Here is a 20,342-nt window from a genome sequence, read left to right on the forward strand (position 1 = left end):
AAATAAGATGAACGTGAGGGATGAAGAGGAGGCTTCAGATTCAGACAGAGGGACAGAGGCAGGGAGTGATCAGGAGGCAGATGAAGATGACAGGGATGCAGAGGGTCCTGAAGTCCCAGCTGGACCAAATGGTATGTTTCTATTCTCCTTACTATACATTTCAGTGCAGTAAAATAATATGTTACTCACTGTGTTATAAAGTGTTTATAGTTATTGCCTATTTTCTGTTGTATACCGAATGTTATGGGGTAAATATTTACTCTTATTTTATCTTTTTAAGGAAGAATTCGTTTTGTTAGTGCTGAAATACACCAGGCAAAAATACTTAAATAAACAGAGCAAATGGCAAATTTCCACAAGTTTAACGAGGAATGCTATGCATGCATTTATTTATCTGTTAAAAAAAATATATAGAATCAATTCGTATATCCAAATTAGCTTTTTTATTGAAGTAAGGCTCAGGAATAATTAATTAATACACCAGGCATATACAATAATACTAGCCTTGTGTATAACTATTAATAGAGTCAGGAACAGGGCAATAAGAAGACGCTGAACAGGGGCCCATCGGAACCATCCCTCTTGTGGCCAGTAGAGGGCAATGACCTACTCAGGCCAGGGCTTTCCCGCTAGGAAACTCCTGTTAATGTTTTTTATTCGTGGCCTTAGGATGACTCTACCAGAGTTAATGTCCAAAAGAAGCCCCTCGTACCCCCCTCTGTTTCCACCTCCATACCCTTTGCAGAGCAGAGCATGTCGTGGGCAAAGAAGTCTTTTCCATCTTGTGGTAGAAGCGCCTAGGGATTATACAAATCCTGTCACCATAGTTTAATTTGTGCTCTATGTTCTATAGTTAAGATGGGGATGCAATGCACAAAGAGACCTAGAACGTGTCTTATTGGAAAAGGTAATGCCTAACTCTTTACATACTAAGCTATTCCTGCATAGAATACGGTTAGGCTTTACACACAATCCAATAAAACTCTAATTTAATTACTGAAACGCAGTTCTGACAGACATACATCTAAGAAGAAACGAGAGGGAGAGGGAAAGAGAAAGCAGATGGTGGGAGGTAAAGTGATTTTTACTTTGGGAGAAATCCCTGTGGTATCGAGAGCATCGCCTTCTGCCGTAAATCGTCCAACCTCCCTCGAACTACCTGTCCAATCAACCATCCTGTGTCCTTACATGAAGATGTCAAGACCCTTAAACCCGGAGAGATTTGAAAGGCTCCAAACCAATTAAAACGGTCCATAAAGACCGGTTTAATTGGACAGTTCAAAATACAGAAATGGATTTAGGAACTACTGAAGTTCAAGAGTTTAAACTGTCCATGAAGAGTTATAGCAACACAATCATACAACATCAAAGTCCATAAAGAGATAAAACACCATTCATTGAGAATCAAAACAGTCCATCAAGAGTTAAAGCAGAGCCTCACAATCGATGAATAGAAATATAACAAGTTAAAAAAGCATATAAAGAGAACACTGTATATTATGAGTAAAAACAGTCCATAAAGAGTAAAAACAGCCTTTAGAGAGTTGAACCAGCCGATAAAGCGTTAAAGAGCCTTTAAAGAGTTAACAGAGAAATCGGATAAGTGCAGATTGTTTGGCTCTAATTTTAAGGTGGGTGGCACATTGACCGTGTGTTTCGATAGGGCACGCGACAGCGGTGAATCTCGCTCTCGCTCCAGTGCACCCCGCTCCTATCTTCACCTCAACATCTCCTCGTGGGTGAAAGGGGGAGTTCTCTCCTCCTCCTCTCCCACCTCTCCCTGGACGCTCCTCCTTTCTCTCCACCTCTTCCGGGATTTTCACACTCCTTTTCCCTCCGTCCGTCGAGGGAGACTCTGGATTATTAACCGTCTTCAGACTACCAACCCTGGAGTGTGCCACGATGCCCTGCCCATGGGTGTGAGGCAGGAGCTCGACCAGCCGTCCCGATGCATCTGCTGTTGCTCTCCACCGTGACCTCCATCCTCTGGACCGTCGCTCGCATCACCTCCGCGCTCAAACCCTCCGGTGAGCTACGATCAAACACCCAGGCGATGGGTTGTGGGTCTAGGCATGCGTGGGATTCATATGCAGCCTCACGATTTCAATGTCATCAAATATCATGGAAAATTATAGCAAAGCATTTTGATCCATGCTCTCAATACATGGGGAATGCTTTGAATTTCAACTTCACTAATGCCACATTTTATCTTAGAATAATTTATTCATTTATTAAAAGATAATCTGAATAAACAGTTGTTTCTGATTGGTGTATAGGTTGTTTTCATAGTTTGTTTTGGAGACTTGCAATGCAATTGTTCCAATATTGCTTGATGGTTTTCAGCCACACATGGAAAATGCTTTGCTATAAAACAAGACGTTTGCTTTGTTTTACTCTTTATGTTTTTTTATTTATTATTTTTATTGCTTCTTGGCACTTGGAGATCTTGGAATTCATTATATGTTCTTAATGTTCTCAACCTCACCTGGAAACGGCTGTAATAAAAGTGTAAACATAAAACAAAAAATGTTATATCTAAGCCAGTAAATACTCATAAATACACAAATTAAACTATTATTCATTCGGAAAGAATTACCTACTGCCTCAATACTACTTAGTGGTTGGCCTGCGTGGGAACAATTAAAGGAGTTAAAACTAATAATACGTAATTATAAAGTAATTTCTTCCCTACTAAGTGCTGAACTTTATTGATCACTCCGTATCTGTCTGTATCGGTTGCACACAAGGCATGATCTCAAGTAAACTATGCTAAATGTATTGCCACTTATTGAGACAGAGTAGACTTGCTTGATTGTCTTTGAGCAAGACACCATACCAATCATCCATGCTGATGTTGCTGTCTCTGTGTGGATTCATATGTGATTAATGAGATTCATAATTTAAACATAAGATTAATAATATTAATTATGTTATAAAACATACAATAATGTGTTTACTTTTCCAATTCGTTCAAATAACCTGATAGGTAATATGAACAATAATAAATACACTTTATCAGGTTAATTAATTTATTACTGCCTTTTCACAATATATTTTCATTACTATTAGACAATATACATTTTATTTACTCGATTAGACATGCAGTAAACCTTTTTACCTCTTTATAAATGAAAACTAAAAGGCAAATACATTTCCAAAAAATATAAATATTGAATATAATACATGCATCAGATAAAAAAAATCAAGCTTCATTCTAAAATGATGAATGCATTTATTTATTAGTGCTATTATCGAAAGTGACTTTTAGGTGAGCCTGATAAATCAGATTGTTATTGATCAAACCAGGTGATCAATAACAATCTAAACTTCTGTTTAGCTGTTCAAGTTCTCCAGAAACCGAGGCGACGCCAAAGCAGATAAATGTTTCCTGCTATTTGTTAGGATCACTCTGTCCGTCTCCTCCTCGCCGCCAACGCATTACAGTGTTAAGAGCATTCCCCCGGGCGAGAGAGGTGGTCAGAGGGAGGGAGACGTCGGACGTCCCGCTCAGTGCAAGCGCTAACTGGTTGTGACAGCTGCTTAGCGCTATGCTAACCCATAATGACATCAATCTGGAGCGACACCGAACCACTGGCCGGAGGAAACGCAGAGACCCAGAGGGGATCACGGTGTTTCAGTCAGTGCTGGACACGAGCGACGCAGCCATCTGGGTCGTTGGTGTTGCACTTGTTTTGTGTTTGGGCTGGCGGCTCTTGGGAAAGAGAATCCTCATGAGACTCAGCTGGTTGGATAAAGGTTGAATAACAACGTTTTTCTGATCCACTACGAAAAGATGTCTGTGTTTTGTTATAAAAATGATCTGAAACTAAACAGAAAATCCAGAACCAAAAGACTTTAGAGTTTATTAATAGCGGGGTAGGAGCCGGTCGGTGGGTTCTCAGAAGGGTTGCATGGTGTGCCGGTAGTCACGGTAACGCTTGTGAGAGTGAGGGGCCCGACGCCACTCAATGGCTCCTGGGGTCAAGCGAGGTGGTTGGCGAGGGGAGTTGACTTCTGACCTTCTCCTCAGAGTTAATGACGAGTGATTAACTATCTTCCTCTCTCTTCATCATCATCATCATAATCATCATAATCATTAGCATCATCATCTTCGTCACCTCCTCCTTTCATACCGCTACTCTCCTCTTTGGTCTCCTTCACCTTCTGTCAAACACACAGTAAGTGTGTGTGTGTGTGTGTGTGTGTGTGTGTGTGTGTGTGTGTGTGTGTGTGTGTGTGTGTGTGTGCGTGTGTGTGTGTGTGTGTGTGTGTGTGTGTGGGGAGCATTTGTGTGCTTTATGTGTGAGCGTGCGTGTACATATAAGTGTGCAAGTGTGTGTGTAACAGTGTTTGTAACAGTAAGTTTAAGCGGGTATGTGTGTGTGTTTGAAGTGTGGTCTACTCTTCTGGTCGCCGCAATATAGTGCATCACGTGTGTAATCGTGCACGTGCTTTTCACATCTCCGCATTTCCCCCCCCTTTGCCCCTGTGGCAAATGCTAGCATACCATGATGAAAGCCTGGAGGAGCCTGGGCTACACCTGGCTTTGGTTAGAAAAACAACGCAATCGCATGAGAGGTCAAAGGTCAGTGTTTACCGCTACCTTAAGCCGCGCTCCTCTGGAGGTCTGCTGAACCCTCAGATCCCGCGGGCCCCTCCGATGTGGATGGGGTGGGGGGCAGTGTGAGTGCCAGGAACGACTGGATGAGTCCCCCTACCTATTGTACAAATATAGCTTCAGCTTCCACCTGCTGACACTAGAGTTAATATAGTTTTGTTTAACATCTTGTCTGTACGTGTTATTAATTCTTTGAAGCATCATGTTTAACATAACGGTTGAATAAGGAAGGATTCCAGAGGAGCAAATCAGAACAGTTCAGGTCCTCTCTCTGGTCCTCTGCTAATTGTTATCTAATATCATGTACCCTGGGACCAATGAGTGGTGGGGTGGCGCACTCACCCTATTGGCTGGCAGCATCCGTCATGAGAACGCTGACCTATCAGACTTCGAGCCTGCCGTTTCTGGTTGACTGATTGGTAACCATGTTCCCAGGTGTTCTCATCTGACGACGGAGGAGCGTTGTAAGCGGGAGAAGGGCGGGACCACCGGGTGTCTGTCTCACTTACATGTTTTGGATGTTGCTTTGTCAAATTCTGTGTAAATAATCCTCAATGTATATTTTTCTTGGAGTTTTAGTCGTTATTCTCTTTAATGTTCTAATTCCCTTTCTCTGGGGCTAACCACACAGCTCACAGGATGTTAGGAGAATGGAAAAGGCGTTGTGGTAGAGATGGTGCTATAATTCTTGACCATCTCTCAGCCTAGCTGATTGATACCAAAACGATACCCATTTGATAACTGATTGACAACTGTTAATACCCAATTGACAACGGATTAGTTACATATTGATACCTTGAACGATACCGGATTGATAACTGATTGATTGATAGTGGGTCTGATTCATTCCTGATGGCTGCTTCCCTCTCTGCAGGTGACAGAGAGATCCTGGAAGACTGCCGCAGCTGCCTGGATTGTTCCCAGGACAACGGCTGTGTGCGTTGCCCCGAGCGACTCTTCCTGTTCCTGCAGAGGGATGGGATGTCCCACCATGGTGTGTGTCTGCAGGCCTGCCCCCCCGGGCACTACGGGCAGAGAGGGAAGCAAGCCAACATCTGCATGAGTAATTAGATCTTTAATATCATCTTTAATCTATGATATTATGAAATACAATTTATCATCTCTATAATATATATATATCAATAACGTTTCTTAATATGTATAATCATGTAATCAATTTAATTATATAATCTATACTCGGTAATAATACCAGCCATAATCTATAATTAAGTCATCTACATAATATAATATAGTATTCATAATAATATGGTCTAGAATCTATCATAATATAATTTATTATCTATCGTATCGTTTATAATGTAAAAAAATATTCTCTATTATATTATCTATAAAGTAACATAATTTAATTGAATCAGTCATATTATTTAATCTGTAATATCAAGTATATTTTATATTATCTTTAATAATGTCCTCTTTAATCCATCATGACATCCTCCATAATCTTTAACCTGATTATCTATAATCTATAACAATATAATCAACTATCAGTAAGAGTCGGTCGGTCAGTCAGTGTGTCTGTCTGTCCGTCCGTCCGTCCGTCAGCCATTAAGTGCATTTCCTTGTGCTCTTCCAGGGTGCAAGTCTCTGGACTGTGAGCAGTGTTTCAACAGGGACTTCTGCACCCGGTGTCGTCCCGGGCTGCAGCTCTACAAGGGTCGGTGTCTGACCCGCTGCCCCGCCCGCACCTTCCACCACCACGGAGACTGCTTGGGTGAGTGGCCCGTGAGTTAGTGAGCTAGCCTGGAGGCTGATAGCCCAGCGTGTTGGCTTGTAGGGGTTAGTGGTAGATTAGCCAAGCACAGTGAGGAGCTTTTAAGCCCGGGCCAGTTCACCGGTGCTGGAGAAAGGTTAGCCAGGTTTGTCCGCCTGTGGTCAAGTCCTCTTCAGCTCCAGATCCAGAAGCTCTCTGAGGAGAGCTCTTTAGACATCTTGACAAGACACATATGGGAAGGGTTTTATTCTCTAGTGCCGTACAGCATATGATTTTCTTTTAGTCTTCACACATTCTGCTGCTGGAATGAAATCCTGAAACCTGATTGTTTTTTTAAGATCTCAGATTCCTCTCTGACCACGGAGGAGGGAATCGAGTTGGACGTTTAGTCCCTGACACACAGTTTTTAGTATCATTTAAAGTTTTAGTTTGCCGTATAAGTCAGTCCGTCGGCCTGACGTGTGGTTTTACATTTACAGTCTGACCCAAGTCGAACCTATGGCAGTTCGTCTCCACAGAAAAGAAAATCAAACTGCTAAACTACAAAATCCAAAAATGTGAATTCAGCTTAGAATGCAAGCACTATTACAGCATTCATTTTAAGGTTATTACAGCACTTTTTCGTCTCAAATCACTTTTGTTTTCTGCTGGGCTTTGCACAACGATACTGGTGACCCCTCCAATAACAACCACACTGATCTGATGCACCCTCAAAGAAACAATCATCGGACAATAATCCGATACCCGATTTGTTCAAACCCAAATTTTGCCAGAAGGATCTTATCCAGTATGAAATGGAAAGTACAAAGAGGGAGGAAAAAAAAGTGAACCCACCAGTTGGTTGTGGCACATGCAACAGCGGTGAGAGCCAAGACGGTGGGGCATGCCAGCGTATGCAATCCAATGTGGGGTGACTTTGCTGCACCGAGCGGGACTTGGTGCAGGAATTACAATCTTATCGTTTGGGAGGCTTCCCTAACCTGATACACATAACCTTCTAGGAATGTTGCCCTTGGAAACTGTTTTAAAAAAATTATGTATCACCTAGATCAGGTAGTTTCTTATAGGACACAGATTGGTCGTAACCACTGGCTGGGTAACATGAATTTGAATGATCGTGATCCAGCTGCTTCGCAAGGTAAAGGCTTGACCTCTCTTGTGAAAATAGTTTGTCCGGAGCTTGAATCAATGAAAAGGGGCAGCATCCTCTTCAGTGTGATGCTGCTGTGGAGAATGTTTGTCACATCCCTAAAAATCCCAGGTAGTTGTGTAGGTTCTGATGCTATTGTCAGTGCTTCCTGTATCATTGCGCACAGCCCAGCGGAAGAAGAAACGGTTATTAGTTACAAATAGTGCTCTCACTGTTTGGGTCCAACCCCTTAACACTACGTATACAAAATGTAAACAATCGTTTTCAATAGAAGCAGAATATCAGATAAAAACATTTGATCTTAAGTGTCAATGTTAAAGTTGAACAACTTATATTCTGAGTTCCATGAACAGGGCGGACTAGCATCTGTACACAAATTTCGATGAAAGGAGACTTTATCTCTGTGAACTGGTGTGCAGAGTTTAGACACATGATTCTGATTAGCTGGGCTTTCACGGGTTTCCCTTAATTTATCTCCTGATCTCTCAGCGGTCAGAACCTCCTACTGTTTCTCTTGGGGTAAGAGGGACGGATGGCTCCTACATCTGTCTTCACAACCTCATCCTTCACATACTGTATACACATTTTAACTCCAACCCGACCTCCAACCCCTCCTCTCTCTGCTCTCACCCCCAAACCTTTCTCTTCTTCTCTTCTCCTATCACCCCCAACCCTCTCTTTTCTTTCCTTTCACCCCCAACACCCTTCTCCTATCCTCTACACTCACCCCCCATCCCTTTCTCCTCTGGCTCTTCAACACCACCTTCCCTTCCTCCCCTTTGCCTCTCTTTTTTTTCTCTCTCTCTCTCTCTCTCTCTCTCTCTCTCTCTCTCTCTCTCTCTCTCTCTCTCTCTCTCTCTCTCTCTCTCTCTCTCTCTCTCTCTCTCCCTCCCTCTCATCTCTCTCTCTCTCTCTCTCTCTCTCTCTCTTTATCGATTCATTCTTTCATCTGTCTCCTCCCTTCTTTCTCCATCTCATCCCTCCACCTTCTACTTCCCTATATCCTTCACCATCTAACCATATCTCTCTACCCCTCCCCTCCCCATATCTGTCCCACCATCTCCTTTATTTCCCCCCCTCTCTATCTCTCTCGCTCTGTCTCTCTTTCTCTACCCTTTCCCCTCCCCCTCTCTGTCTCTTTCCCTTTCTGTCCCCCCTTTCCCACATCTCATTTTCCTCTTGCTCTTTTCCCCTCTCTCACTCTCTCTTTCTCTCTTCCTCTCTACCCCCTCCCTTCCCACTCTGTCTTTATCCCTTTCTCTCCCCCCATTCCCACCATCTCTCTCTCTCTCTCTCTCTCTCTCTCTCTCTCTCTCTCTCTCTCTCTCTCTCTCTCTCTCTCTCTCTTTCTCTCTCTCTTGCTCTCTCTCTCTCTCCCGCTCTCTCTCTCTCTCTCCCGCTCTCTTGCTCTCTTGCTCTCTCTCGCTCTCTCTCGCTCTCTCGCTCTCTCGCTCTCTCTCTCTCTCCAGAGGACTGTGTGTTGGTCCCGGGGGGGGAATGGGGGGAGTGGACTCCCTGTCTGCGTGGCGGCGCCCCCTGTGGCTTCCGCTGGGGCCGACAGAGGAGGACCCGCCAGCCGGAGCTGGCCCCCAATAGGCCTGAAGAGAAGTCCGAGCCCCCGTGTCCAGTGCACAGAGAGACACGCAGCTGTAGGATGAAGAAGAGATGTGAGAAAGGTGACCGCCAAAAACAGTTGCTTTGTCCAACATGCCCACTTTTATTAGCGATGACTTTCTCCACAGAGAATTATCGCCGCTTGGGAAATTTGTCTCGGCAATTGTGAAAATTCTTTCTGGTTGTCAATCCCCTCGCTTAGAACACGTGTTGCCTTCCATGTATAGGGATTTCAAAATGCCTTTGTGGAGTCTCTGTGGTTGATGTCAAGTCGACTTTATTATACAGCACATTTCATACACAAAGCTGAAACATAAAAACATCTCAAACAATGAAATGAAAAAGGATTTAAGAAATGCCTGAAAGACGTTTATCAGATAGTTTATAATCAGTAAAAGACTAATCAAAACATAAATTAAAGAATGCATTAAAGACAATTGAATAAAATAATAGATTCAAATTGCATTATAATTTAGCAGAAAGTGTAGTCAGGGTTGGAGCAATTTTTGCATGTTTTGTTTTGAGTTTAACCTGGTCCCAGTTAATCTCAAATGTCTAGAAGGTTCATATATCTTTCTATATTTATAGGTGAGCAGCAGTATTTTTTAATCAATCCTCTGGCATACATGTAGCCGATGCAGGGATTTTAAGAATTGGTGTAATGCGTTCAAATATTTTGCTCTATGTAAGAACTCTAGCAGCTGCATTCTGAACAAGCTGTAGCTGCGTAATGGCTTTTTTTGGAAGGCCTGCAAAGAGAACCTATTAAAAGATGCATGGACAACTTTGTTTTGATGTGAGTCTTCTTAGTCTTGTTAGCCTTTCAGTTGATCGTAAAAGTAGATCTGCAAGTAAATCTGGCACATCCAGTCCTTGACCTGCTCATTGCACCGCAGATCTATAGGACGATAGTCAGTTGGTGATAGGGCTATATAGATTTATGAATCGTCCGCATAACAATGGCAAGCGAAGTTGTTATTTTGCATAATTAGGCCTAGTGGATGTAGATATAGAATAAAGATGGTCCTACAATGGAGCCTTGGGGGACTCCACACGTCACGTTAGTTATTTCAGATAAATAGTTAGTAATGGAGAAAAATAAGTTCCTGTCTTGTAGATTTGAGCTGAACCAGTTTAAGACTGTGCCGGAAAGCCCAACACAATTTTTCAATCTGTCCATAATGATTGAGTGCAGTGTGTAACAGTGTTCAATGCTAGGGTCCAATAGCATCGATATTGGATATTTTCTTTGAGCCTTTGAGAAGACAAATATCTTTTACCACTTTAAAAATTACTGTTTCGCTGCTATGAAGGTGTTGAAAACCTGACTGGAAATTGACTTGCAGCTAATTGAGTTTTTAAGAAATCATTAATTTGCTTACAACTTTCTCTATGATTTTACTTATGAAGGGTCGATTTTATATTGGTCTGTGGTTGTTAATGATAGCATGTCCAAAACATGTGCAGGATTGCATGCTGTACCGTTTCTCCAGTGTCTTTACCAAAGCTGTAAACCCGGCCATGGTCCCCGTGTTGAGGGGCATCAAATCTTTCCCTTTGAACTCTGCTATCTCCTTAATAATTTTGCAGTGCAGTTTTGTATCTCGTTCCTATATACTCTTATATAAACATTTTAGTCAGTGATCTCTGCCGGCTGGTATTTGGCCTACCTGACAAACTAGTGGTTGGGTTGTCACGTGAGCATAGGGAAGCGTTGTGTACACGTGAACCTCACATGGCCCTGTGTTTCAGATTCCTACCCTCTGATTGGTTAGATTTTGTAACACTAAAACAAACACTTCAAAATGGAAATGTTCTTGCTTTCTATTATATTGCGATGTCGTTTTGAATTTGATTAATCGTTCTGACCTAGAGGGTGAGATAGTGGAATTTCAGACTTTGGCTTACTCCAAAACAAATCGAGAGCATATTGAAGCCCTTAAATTCAAAAAGTAGCCCTTAAGCAGGTTGATTTACTGTCAGATCTTATACGCATGCAGGGCAGTAAGGCACCGGTCAATGATTGGCTCACTGTAGTTTTATAACGCTTTTTGGAATGTAATCGGGGAGGTCCAAGCCGGCTGTATGAAGTGAGAGCCTGGCTATTTGGGTGTTACCTCTGAGATAAATACATTTATTGTATTACATTATTAAACCACAAAATGTTAAATCTCATTCGTATCTCATGAGATCACCCATTCATGCTAACACCAGTTCTGACTAGTGTCTGCTTCAGAGTTTAGGTTCTAGACCATAAAGTTTTTTGGTTGTGAGAATAATCACACCCTAGGCGTGGCTTCTTTACCATTCTGCCATACCAAGAATTCCCTGGGTAAATCAGACCCTATAGGAATGTCTTCTTAACCATTCCGCCCCCACAATATAGACTGAATTTTTACCTGGATAAGGCAGATCCCTGCATGAACCACCTCCAGAATCGATGTCCATGTGTTGCGTATTACCTTGTGTCTCTGAATTATCAATCGTGTTGAACCTTTACTATCCTTCGAGTCATGCCTACTCCCTACACCACAATACCTGAGGCACCAAAATTCCCGTTAATCTCCTCTCTTATGTAGGAGGGTGGTGGCATCTCTGTTGTCAAGATGGATAAGACATTTAGAAGACATTAGTCATTGAGAACTGGTCCCCTGAGTCCCTCCTGTGGACTCATTACAATAACCTGTCATACATCAGGACCAGACATACTGCGTGCCTGGCAGGTTGATCAGAAACTTTGTACATTTGATTTAGGAGGTTTTGGACCTCTCTAGCAGTTTTGGCCAAGGTACTGGTCTTATTTAGTTGGCCCAGGTAAAAGCATTTGATGGCGATGAACCCCAATACCTTTGGTGGAGTGACAACTGCTAAAAGGTGGTCCCAGACCAAAGGGATCATGGCATCGGGGCATGGTCTCTGAGATGAAGAGCTTTCTTTACACCAGGACCCCGAAACAGAGACTGAAGTGTTCGCAGGAAGACCTTGTACATGGGCTGTGTGCGGTCAATTCATCAACATAAGCTGAGAAGTTAAGACTGACCCTGTATGGAGGTAACTGTGGAGTTTGGCAGCTGACGAATGGCCTGTGTGCTATAGATGGGAATGCCGTTGTTTGCCTTGAGGGGAGGTCAAAACACTGTTTCATTCTTACTGACGCATACATTTCAAAACTTTCTCGCCAAAGGAAGAAAGACCTTGGCTCCTAAGGTGCACGTTGTGTGAATGGTAGACGAGAACACCTTGACTGAGAAGTTGGGTTACGAGGACTTTGGGTCATGAGGGCCCTGTCGACGGAACAATGGGTGTGTTTGGACATTTTTCCAAACACCAGTTATTTTTATTTCGATTACATTTCTTTTCAATTTTGTATCCGTATTTTTCCTTCTCTCCACATACTTAACTGGCAGCTGTCAAATAGTAAATGTGTAGAACTAATAAAGGTGCTTTGAAATGTTTGATAGAGAATGGCCTGACCTGAACGATGATCAATCTATCTTCCAACACACTGGAACATACTGTCCTGCTTTTCCTCTCTCTCTGGAACACACAGGCCCTACCTTAACCACCTGTCTCTCTCGTGAACGATCAAACATTAGATTCTCTCTCTCTTTCTCCCTCTGTCTGGCTGGCTGTCTTTCTGTCTGTCTCCCCCTCCCTCCCTGTCTGTCTGTCTGTATGTCTACCTGCGTAGCTGGCTGTCTGTCTGCCATGTCTCTGTCTCTCTTCCGTGTGTCCATATTGGCTCCTTTTTAAGACAAAGGCGGTGCCAACATAGTCTTCACTCTCAACCAGCCCGGAAAAAAGTTTTTTGAGCGTGATGGATACCAGCAGCTCTGAGTTACGAGCTGGGCAACTCGTAGCTGTACATATGTATCCCGGGCTGTGCGTATGTACCCCGCAGTGCCCGGGGCTGGTCCTGCCCTGAGCCCTGTAGTCCTGTCCCCAGTGCCGCGGTCCAGGGCCCACATGCTTCACACGGGACACATGCTAGCAGTTAGCTGAAAAGCTTTGTTAAGACGTATTTATGGTGGCGATAATCTTCCACTCACACACTGATTTACAACACATCAAGAGAGAGAGGGGGCGAGAGAGGGAGAGGGAAAGGAAGGAGAGGTGGTGGGAGAGAGAGCGAGAGGAAGGAGAGATGTTGGGAGAGAGAGAGAGAGAGCGTGGAAGGAGAGATGGTGGGAGTCAGGGAGAGGGAAGGGGTTGATTTACTAGTCCCTGGAGGGAGAGAGATATGATTTAAGTTTCCTTGTAGGGAGAAAGCATATTGCGGCACGCATTATTTATGATTCATGCAATGCCCACAGTTTTTTAAGAAGCTTAGAAGCTGCCCAGCCCGTAACTCAAAGCTGATGGTATCCATCACACTCAAACATTTTGCTGGGCTGGTTGAGAGTGGGGACTATGTTGGCTGACTATCAGGCTATCAGGGACCTGTTGACGTCTGAAGACCGTTGAACACCAACGTACTCTGCGGAAAGAGGGTAGCAAATGCCAGCGTTATCCCTAACCCTAATACCTAAGAGCTGTGCACGCAATTTAACAGTCCCAGAGCAAGAATTATAAGATAATTTGGCACGTATTTACCCATATTCTGTTGTTTTGTGCCAAATGCATCATTATACGTCCACAAGGGGAGTTAATGGGGCTAGAAAATAGCATTTGTATTTGCTATTTCCCCTCACATTTCAAGGGGAATGAACTTAATACACACCCTCTCTGGAGCGGTCTAGTAGAAGTAGTAGAAGTAGAACCAGAACTAGAGATAGATAATAAGATGGATAGACAGATAAGGGAAGAATGTATGGCTAGATAAATAGATAGATAAAAGTATATTGAATGAAATAGATGGATAAGTCAAAAGAATTGATAGATCAAAATATAAAGATATATAGAGATACATATATAGTGTGTTTTTTCCTGGGGACTGATAAAAACCAGAGATATCAACAGGAAATGATATCATAGCATTAGTCATTTAGTGAGGGACATTCTCCCTGGTTATGTTGCTTAAACTGGGTGGAAACAATTAGAGAGTTTCAATAAAACCGGCCTTGCAGACCCAATCAAAGTCTTGAGGGCGTCCTTCCATCTCGGGGCGGTGACATGCAGAAAGTCTTGTGTGCTTGTTAACACTATCGCACCAGCATGTCTTTCTTGTCCTGGGTTAAAAATTTGGACAACAAGTGGCTGGAAATCCTTGATCTCAACATTCGTGTGGACTGAGCATACGTGATGGACGTCCCATTGGGTGATCTGAGTTAGTCTAGATGATGTATTTCTACACAACGGACAGGTGGAGGGGAGGGTTGGATCTGTGTTGTGTTGTCAGGTAATTCAACCCAAAAAACACCTTATGCAGACATCTCCTCTCTTCTGAAGTACCTACCGGCTGACGGCATCGAACCCCGCACCTGCTGTTGTCAGCAGGGGGGACATTAGTCTGCCAAATGCCCGCTCCCTCTCGCCCTATCCAAATCGCGCTTGCTCCCTCTCTCTCCCTCTCGCGCTCTCCAACACTCGCTCACTCACTCTCTCCCGCTCTCTGTCTCTCTCTCACAATCGCTCACTCGCTCGCTCACTTTCTCTCCCCCCTTTCTTTTTATCTTCTGCCTCTTTTCTCTTTCTCTTTCGCCCTCTCTCTTTCTATTTTACTCTCTTTCCCCCCTCTCTCTCACTCACTCTCTTCGCCCCTCTTTTAATTTATTTTGCTGTCTTTTTCTATATCTCACACTCTTCTCCCTCCTCTCTCTCTCCCTCACACTCTGTTTCTAATGTTCTCTCAGTCTCCCCCGGTGTCTCCGTTTCTTGTATCTCTTAGTGCACACGCCGAGGTTAAACTCAGCATGTGAGTTTCAGAGTTTGTCAGTTGTTTTACTTTGGTAGGACATTATGGGTTGTCATGCTACGATTCAGATACCGAATTACCGTTGAATTCCCTCATCTACTATTATAAAGCTGTCTAGTTGCAGCTCAAGGGTGGGTGAAAGGGGGAACACATACTGGATTAGGGTGATTGAAATGTCTAAAGTGTTGATCAGCTCAGCGATTGTGAAAATGTTCCAAAGTAGGAAATTAGGGAAATTTGGGGATTCTGTGGGGTTATGTTTGTCGGAGGGAGACCGACGGAGTTGACCTCCGGCTGACGTGACGTGCAGACCCCAGCTCTCTGTTGACTGAAGGGGCCATCGGATGGTTGTGGTTAGCTAGTCTATTCGGTCAGGAATCAACCACAACGGGTGGTCCCCTTAATGGGAATGAGTACATTAGTGTTTTATCTATATTTGTTTTTTCAGTTTTACCAAAGTTACCAACAATGATTAGATTTGAGTTATTTTCATCTATAACTTTATCAGCCCATTGTTTTTGCAAACCATCTGGTCGATGTTGGAATTGACCGTGGAGTTGATCTGATGCAGAATTGATTTCAAACTGATTAAACGCAGAGGTATCCCGTTATTCAGAAATATTGCACACCCTTTAAACATTATGTAGCAATAAGAATAAAGTATTCTCCTAACCAAATGATTATGAAACACCCAAAGCATCCATTAGGAAAACCCACCTCTTCCAATGGGAATGGGGCATTCCATATAGCTTGACACATAATGGATTATTAGGCCCCTTTAAACGCAGCGTGTTTACTGGTGCTATGAGTCATATGAGTGTGTGAAAGATAAACAGGTATTATAGCTCAGATAACAGTGTGTTCCAGAGATGTAGAAAAATATAGCTAGTATAATCCAGAGAGAGAGAGAGAGAGACACACACACACACACACACACACACACACACACACACACACACACACACACACACACACACACACACACACACACACACACACACACACACACACACACACACACACACACAGAGGAAGGTAGCTAAGGTACAACAAGTGTGTTCCAGAGAGAGAGAGACAGGTACAGCCAGTGCGTTCCAGAGAAAGAGGCAGGTAAAGACAGAGTGCTCCAGAGAGAGAGAGACAGGTAGATAAGGTAGGTTATTTTTTCCAGTCTGTTGAAGGATAGATTGATGATCGGTCAGGTTTTTATTATTGTATAAAAGGATGAAAAATACCGGAGAGGCAGCGAATAACTCTCTGATCTCAGGACACTCATATTTATCCTTTAATTTATTGAATTATATGTTTTGTTGTGTTTCATTGTTCTATCAAGTTACAGACCACCTGTCCCTCTACCTATGTGTTTGAATATGTGTGTGTGTGTGTGTGTTTGTGTGCGTGTGTGTTTTTTTGTGTGCGAGTATGAGTGTGTTTGTGCGTGTGTGTGTGTGTGTGTGTGTGCAAGTGTGTGTGTGTGTGTTTTGTTGGCCAATGAGCTAGATGTATTTCGACACAAATCTTGATTTACTTAAAATGGCTGAAAGATGAGTTGCCACTCATCTGGTTCTGTCTGTGGAGACAGAAAAATAAGGAGGGAGAGAGTGGGGGAGAGGGAGCTAAAGACTTGGCGAGGGAGAGGCAGGGGAAGGGAGGGAGAATGGGGGCGAACATCGAGGGTGAGAGAGATAGGGACAGACGTACAAATTTCTTTTTACCTAGTTTCTCTGAAATGTTCTGGTTGATGCAGAGTGGACACATGTTGTTGGCATATTTTGGTCCCATGTTTAGATGTGCCCTCTTATACCCTCACTGCACCATCAGAATATGAGTCTCATTCTCTCTCTCACTCTCTTTCTCGCCCCTGTCTCCTCCGTGGAGTGGAGCAGACGAGAGGGGACTTGAGGGGGGGGGGGAATGTTTGTTTGAGTTTTTGCAGACACAACTTATTTTTTTTGTTTCCTGTAATAAACCATCCCATAATAACTGTCATGTTGGTAGCAATCTGCAGCCCACACCATTAAACCCCCAGGCGAAGGTCCAGTTAGCTTCAAATCAAACAAAGTTTGTTTACATTCCTAATTAACCAAAAACAACTGCGACCTAATGGCTTCAGAATGACGGCAATCATTTAGCAACTGTTAGCTAGCGGCTAGCGCGCTGGGCGGTGGGACAAGACCTCAGTGGCGCTAATGATTAGCTCCCGCTAACAACAGGAACCCCATGAGACGCGCTTAACAACAGCCTCGTAAACATTTTATTCGCTGCATATGTTCATATGCAGTATATTCTTAACTCGGGGGCAAGGTTAAATGGAAAACAACAGAATAATTTCTCAGACTCCAGCTAGGAGCCTACGTATGAACAGTGTACACATATATGTAGTATGCTAAAGGCATTGTATATGGGATTAAGATTTTGAAACACTTAACCATTTCAACAATTTATTCTTGGGGAAAACCTGTACATTGTATTGATTTCTTAGATTTTTATAGCCTTTTCTCTCTTCTAAGAAAACTCAAAGTTTTTCTCAGAACAGGACTGGACTCTGTACAGTACACACAGACACACGCAGGCTTTTCCACCTTTCAAAATAACAGCCCGCTGGTACCCCTCTCTGGTCATATCCCAGACGTAGGAGCGATTGGAAAGAACCCATTTGGCCGCCTGATATGGTGTTTGATGTTTGAGAGTTATGTCTGAACCCTTTCTGTACTTATTTACCATTTGCAAGGTAATTAAACACACGCTTGTCATGTATCTCAGTGAGTTAAAACCGGTCAAACAGCAGATTTAGAAGGACGATGTTCAGACCAGGAGACAGGGTTTGTGTCCTGTTTTGATTATTTTAATCATTTTGACTCAAGATTCAGTTGTCCTCACTGTGGCTTGGAACCTACTTCTATTGAGGGCTGGGAGTTAAGCCCTCTGAGACATTGATGAAGCCCAGACCATATCTGTAATCCAGAACAGACTGGCTGTGATAAAGGACAGACTGTAGCTGTGATAAAGGACAGACTTTAGCCGTGATGAAGACAAGACTTTAGCTGTGATAAAGGACATAGGGACATGTGATAATGGATTGACTGTAACTGTGATAATGGATGACTGTAACTGGGATAATGGATGGACTGTAGCTGTGATAAAGAACAGACTGTAGTCCATTATTTACATTCAAAACGTTTGTCTTCTGACAGAAAGGAAACCAGGACTTGGGAGAAAGAAAGAGAAGAAGAGATTGCTGCTTCAGTCCGGTGGAGTTCCAGAGATAGAGACACAGACACGGCGAGACACACATCCGACGCGAGAGACACAACCGACGCGGGAGACACAACCTACGCAAGAGACACAACCGACGCGAGAGACACAAGCAGAGCGAGAGACAAAACCAACGCAAGAGACACAATCGACGCAAGAGACACAAGTGGAGCGAGAGACGAAACCAACGCAAGAGACACAATCGACGCAAGAGACACAAGTGGAGCGAGAGACACAACCGACGCGAGAGACACAAGCGGAGCAAGAGACACATCCGACGCGAGAGACACAACCAACGCGAGAGACACAACCAACGCGAGAGACACAACCGATGCGAGAGACACAACCTGATCGAGAGACACAAAGGCAGCGAGACAGACAGACGGAGCAAGACAAGCAGACGGAGTGCCCGACACAGACGATTGGCTAAAGATTGACACGCTCACACGTAAACAAACACATGTATGACGGCATATCACTGCCAAAAAAATATAATAATCGAGGGCAAACACAACTAACACATCCGTGCACACAAATCATTATTACAAGCACTGTAACTGTACTCATGCTCAGTAATTCCCCAATCTCACATAAAGTGAAGAAGCAGCCAACTGACGCACCCATACGCACAAATGCTATCTTTGCTCTCGTGCTCGCAAAAGGTTTTCCTGCACGCTCTTATATTTTTTCTCCTCAATCAGATATTTCTTCTACGAAAGAGATTCTGACATTATTCTCAGAATTCTCAAACGTCCCTTATTTAACCTGTAAGATTTAGTCTGTGAGATTAAAGCCAGAATTCTGACTTTATTCTCAGAATTCTGATTTTAAACTTGGAACTCAAAAATAATAACAGCGCTTATTACACTTCATTAGACGATCGCTGTCTTATAATTTCACTAAACTACGTTACACGATCTACTACGAGGCAATGCAGTACTTAACGTTTATATTTCCTGGTCTGTTGATATTCTATATACTCTAAGTATATTCTAAGTAATACCAATATTCAAGGCTGGCTATGGTTCACTGCGACTGACGATCCGGCTTTTATTCAAGAGACACATGGTAATATGTTCTGTTAAGGAGTGCCAGCTGTCTGAGGCGTCCCGCTCTGCTTTATTGTTCTCTAGACCATGTTCTGAGACATCAGCTCTTGAGCAGGCTCTTTTGCTTCATACAGGGGCGTAGCCACATGGGGACACCCCCCCCCCCCCCCCCCCCCCCCCCGAGTCTGAAAGAAATAAATACAAAAATGCTGAACGGCATAAAGGAAGCTGAAATATATGCATTATTAGTTTGATCTAACTTTGACTTATTAATTTTATTCAAAGTGTTATATTTTGACATCATGAATAAATATTGCACTTAAAATAGCCCCCCCCCCCCCCCCCCCCCCCCCCGGCAACATGTAAGCAATCACATTCAGCGATACAACGTCGATGGCCTGCTCCTCCCACTGAGGGCCAAGAAGAAAACCACAGAGCGAGAAGAAAAAATATCCAAGCGAGAAGGTAAACACTTAGCGAGACATTGTTTAGTAACCTACAGACTAACCATAACCACATTAAGTATGTAATAGACAGATAAATAAATATAATAAGAGACAAGAATCCCATAGGTAAGTACAAACATACTGGCATATTCATCAACTCTAATTAACACCATTTGCCATATAGTGTTGTTACATTATTATACTGAGGTCAAGGGTCATACTAACATCACCTTGTGCACATCGCCGACCCAACACAAGTTCTGTTGATATTATGTATCTTCCTGGTCTCGAACCATTCGTATTTCTTCAGTATTTATTATGTTGAGCGCAGCGAAGGTGCGGTGGGGTGTGTGTGAACGACGCGTGTCCTCAGCCTTCAGGAGAAGCTGCTTGTCTTTTGTTCCTCTGATGCCGCTGGTCTGAAACCGACACCTGCTTCCCCACTATGGATGTATGTTTCTAATAAAAGTATATTTTCATAATGTATTCCTGCACAAACTACCCGTTGTGTTGTGGTATTTCTGCTTTCAACGATATACAAGATGTTGATTACCGGAGTTTAGAGTTTGATGTGAAGGATTCTATGCTAACCTAAGTAGACAAAGGAGGAGACGCCACTTTATA

General features: G+C 43.2%; 1 protein-coding gene across 1 annotated transcript; it reads left to right on the top strand.

Annotated features, from left to right (window-relative positions):
• Positions 1–1,948: 1,948 nt before the first annotated feature.
• Positions 1,949–19,427, top strand: rspo4 (R-spondin 4). Its single transcript, XM_030374746.1, has 5 exons — positions 1,949–2,027; positions 5,493–5,681; positions 6,213–6,350; positions 8,970–9,176; positions 18,163–19,427. The coding sequence occupies exons 1-5, from the start codon at positions 1,949–1,951 to the stop codon at positions 18,651–18,653; spliced, it is 1,104 nt and encodes a 367-aa protein (XP_030230606.1). The 3' UTR covers positions 18,654–19,427.
• Positions 19,428–20,342: the final 915 nt, after the last annotated feature.

The sequence above is a fragment of the Gadus morhua genome, chromosome 13 (genome assembly GCF_902167405.1).
Source record: "Gadus morhua chromosome 13, gadMor3.0, whole genome shotgun sequence".
In the NCBI taxonomy this organism is placed as follows: Eukaryota; Metazoa; Chordata; class Actinopteri; order Gadiformes; family Gadidae; genus Gadus; species Gadus morhua.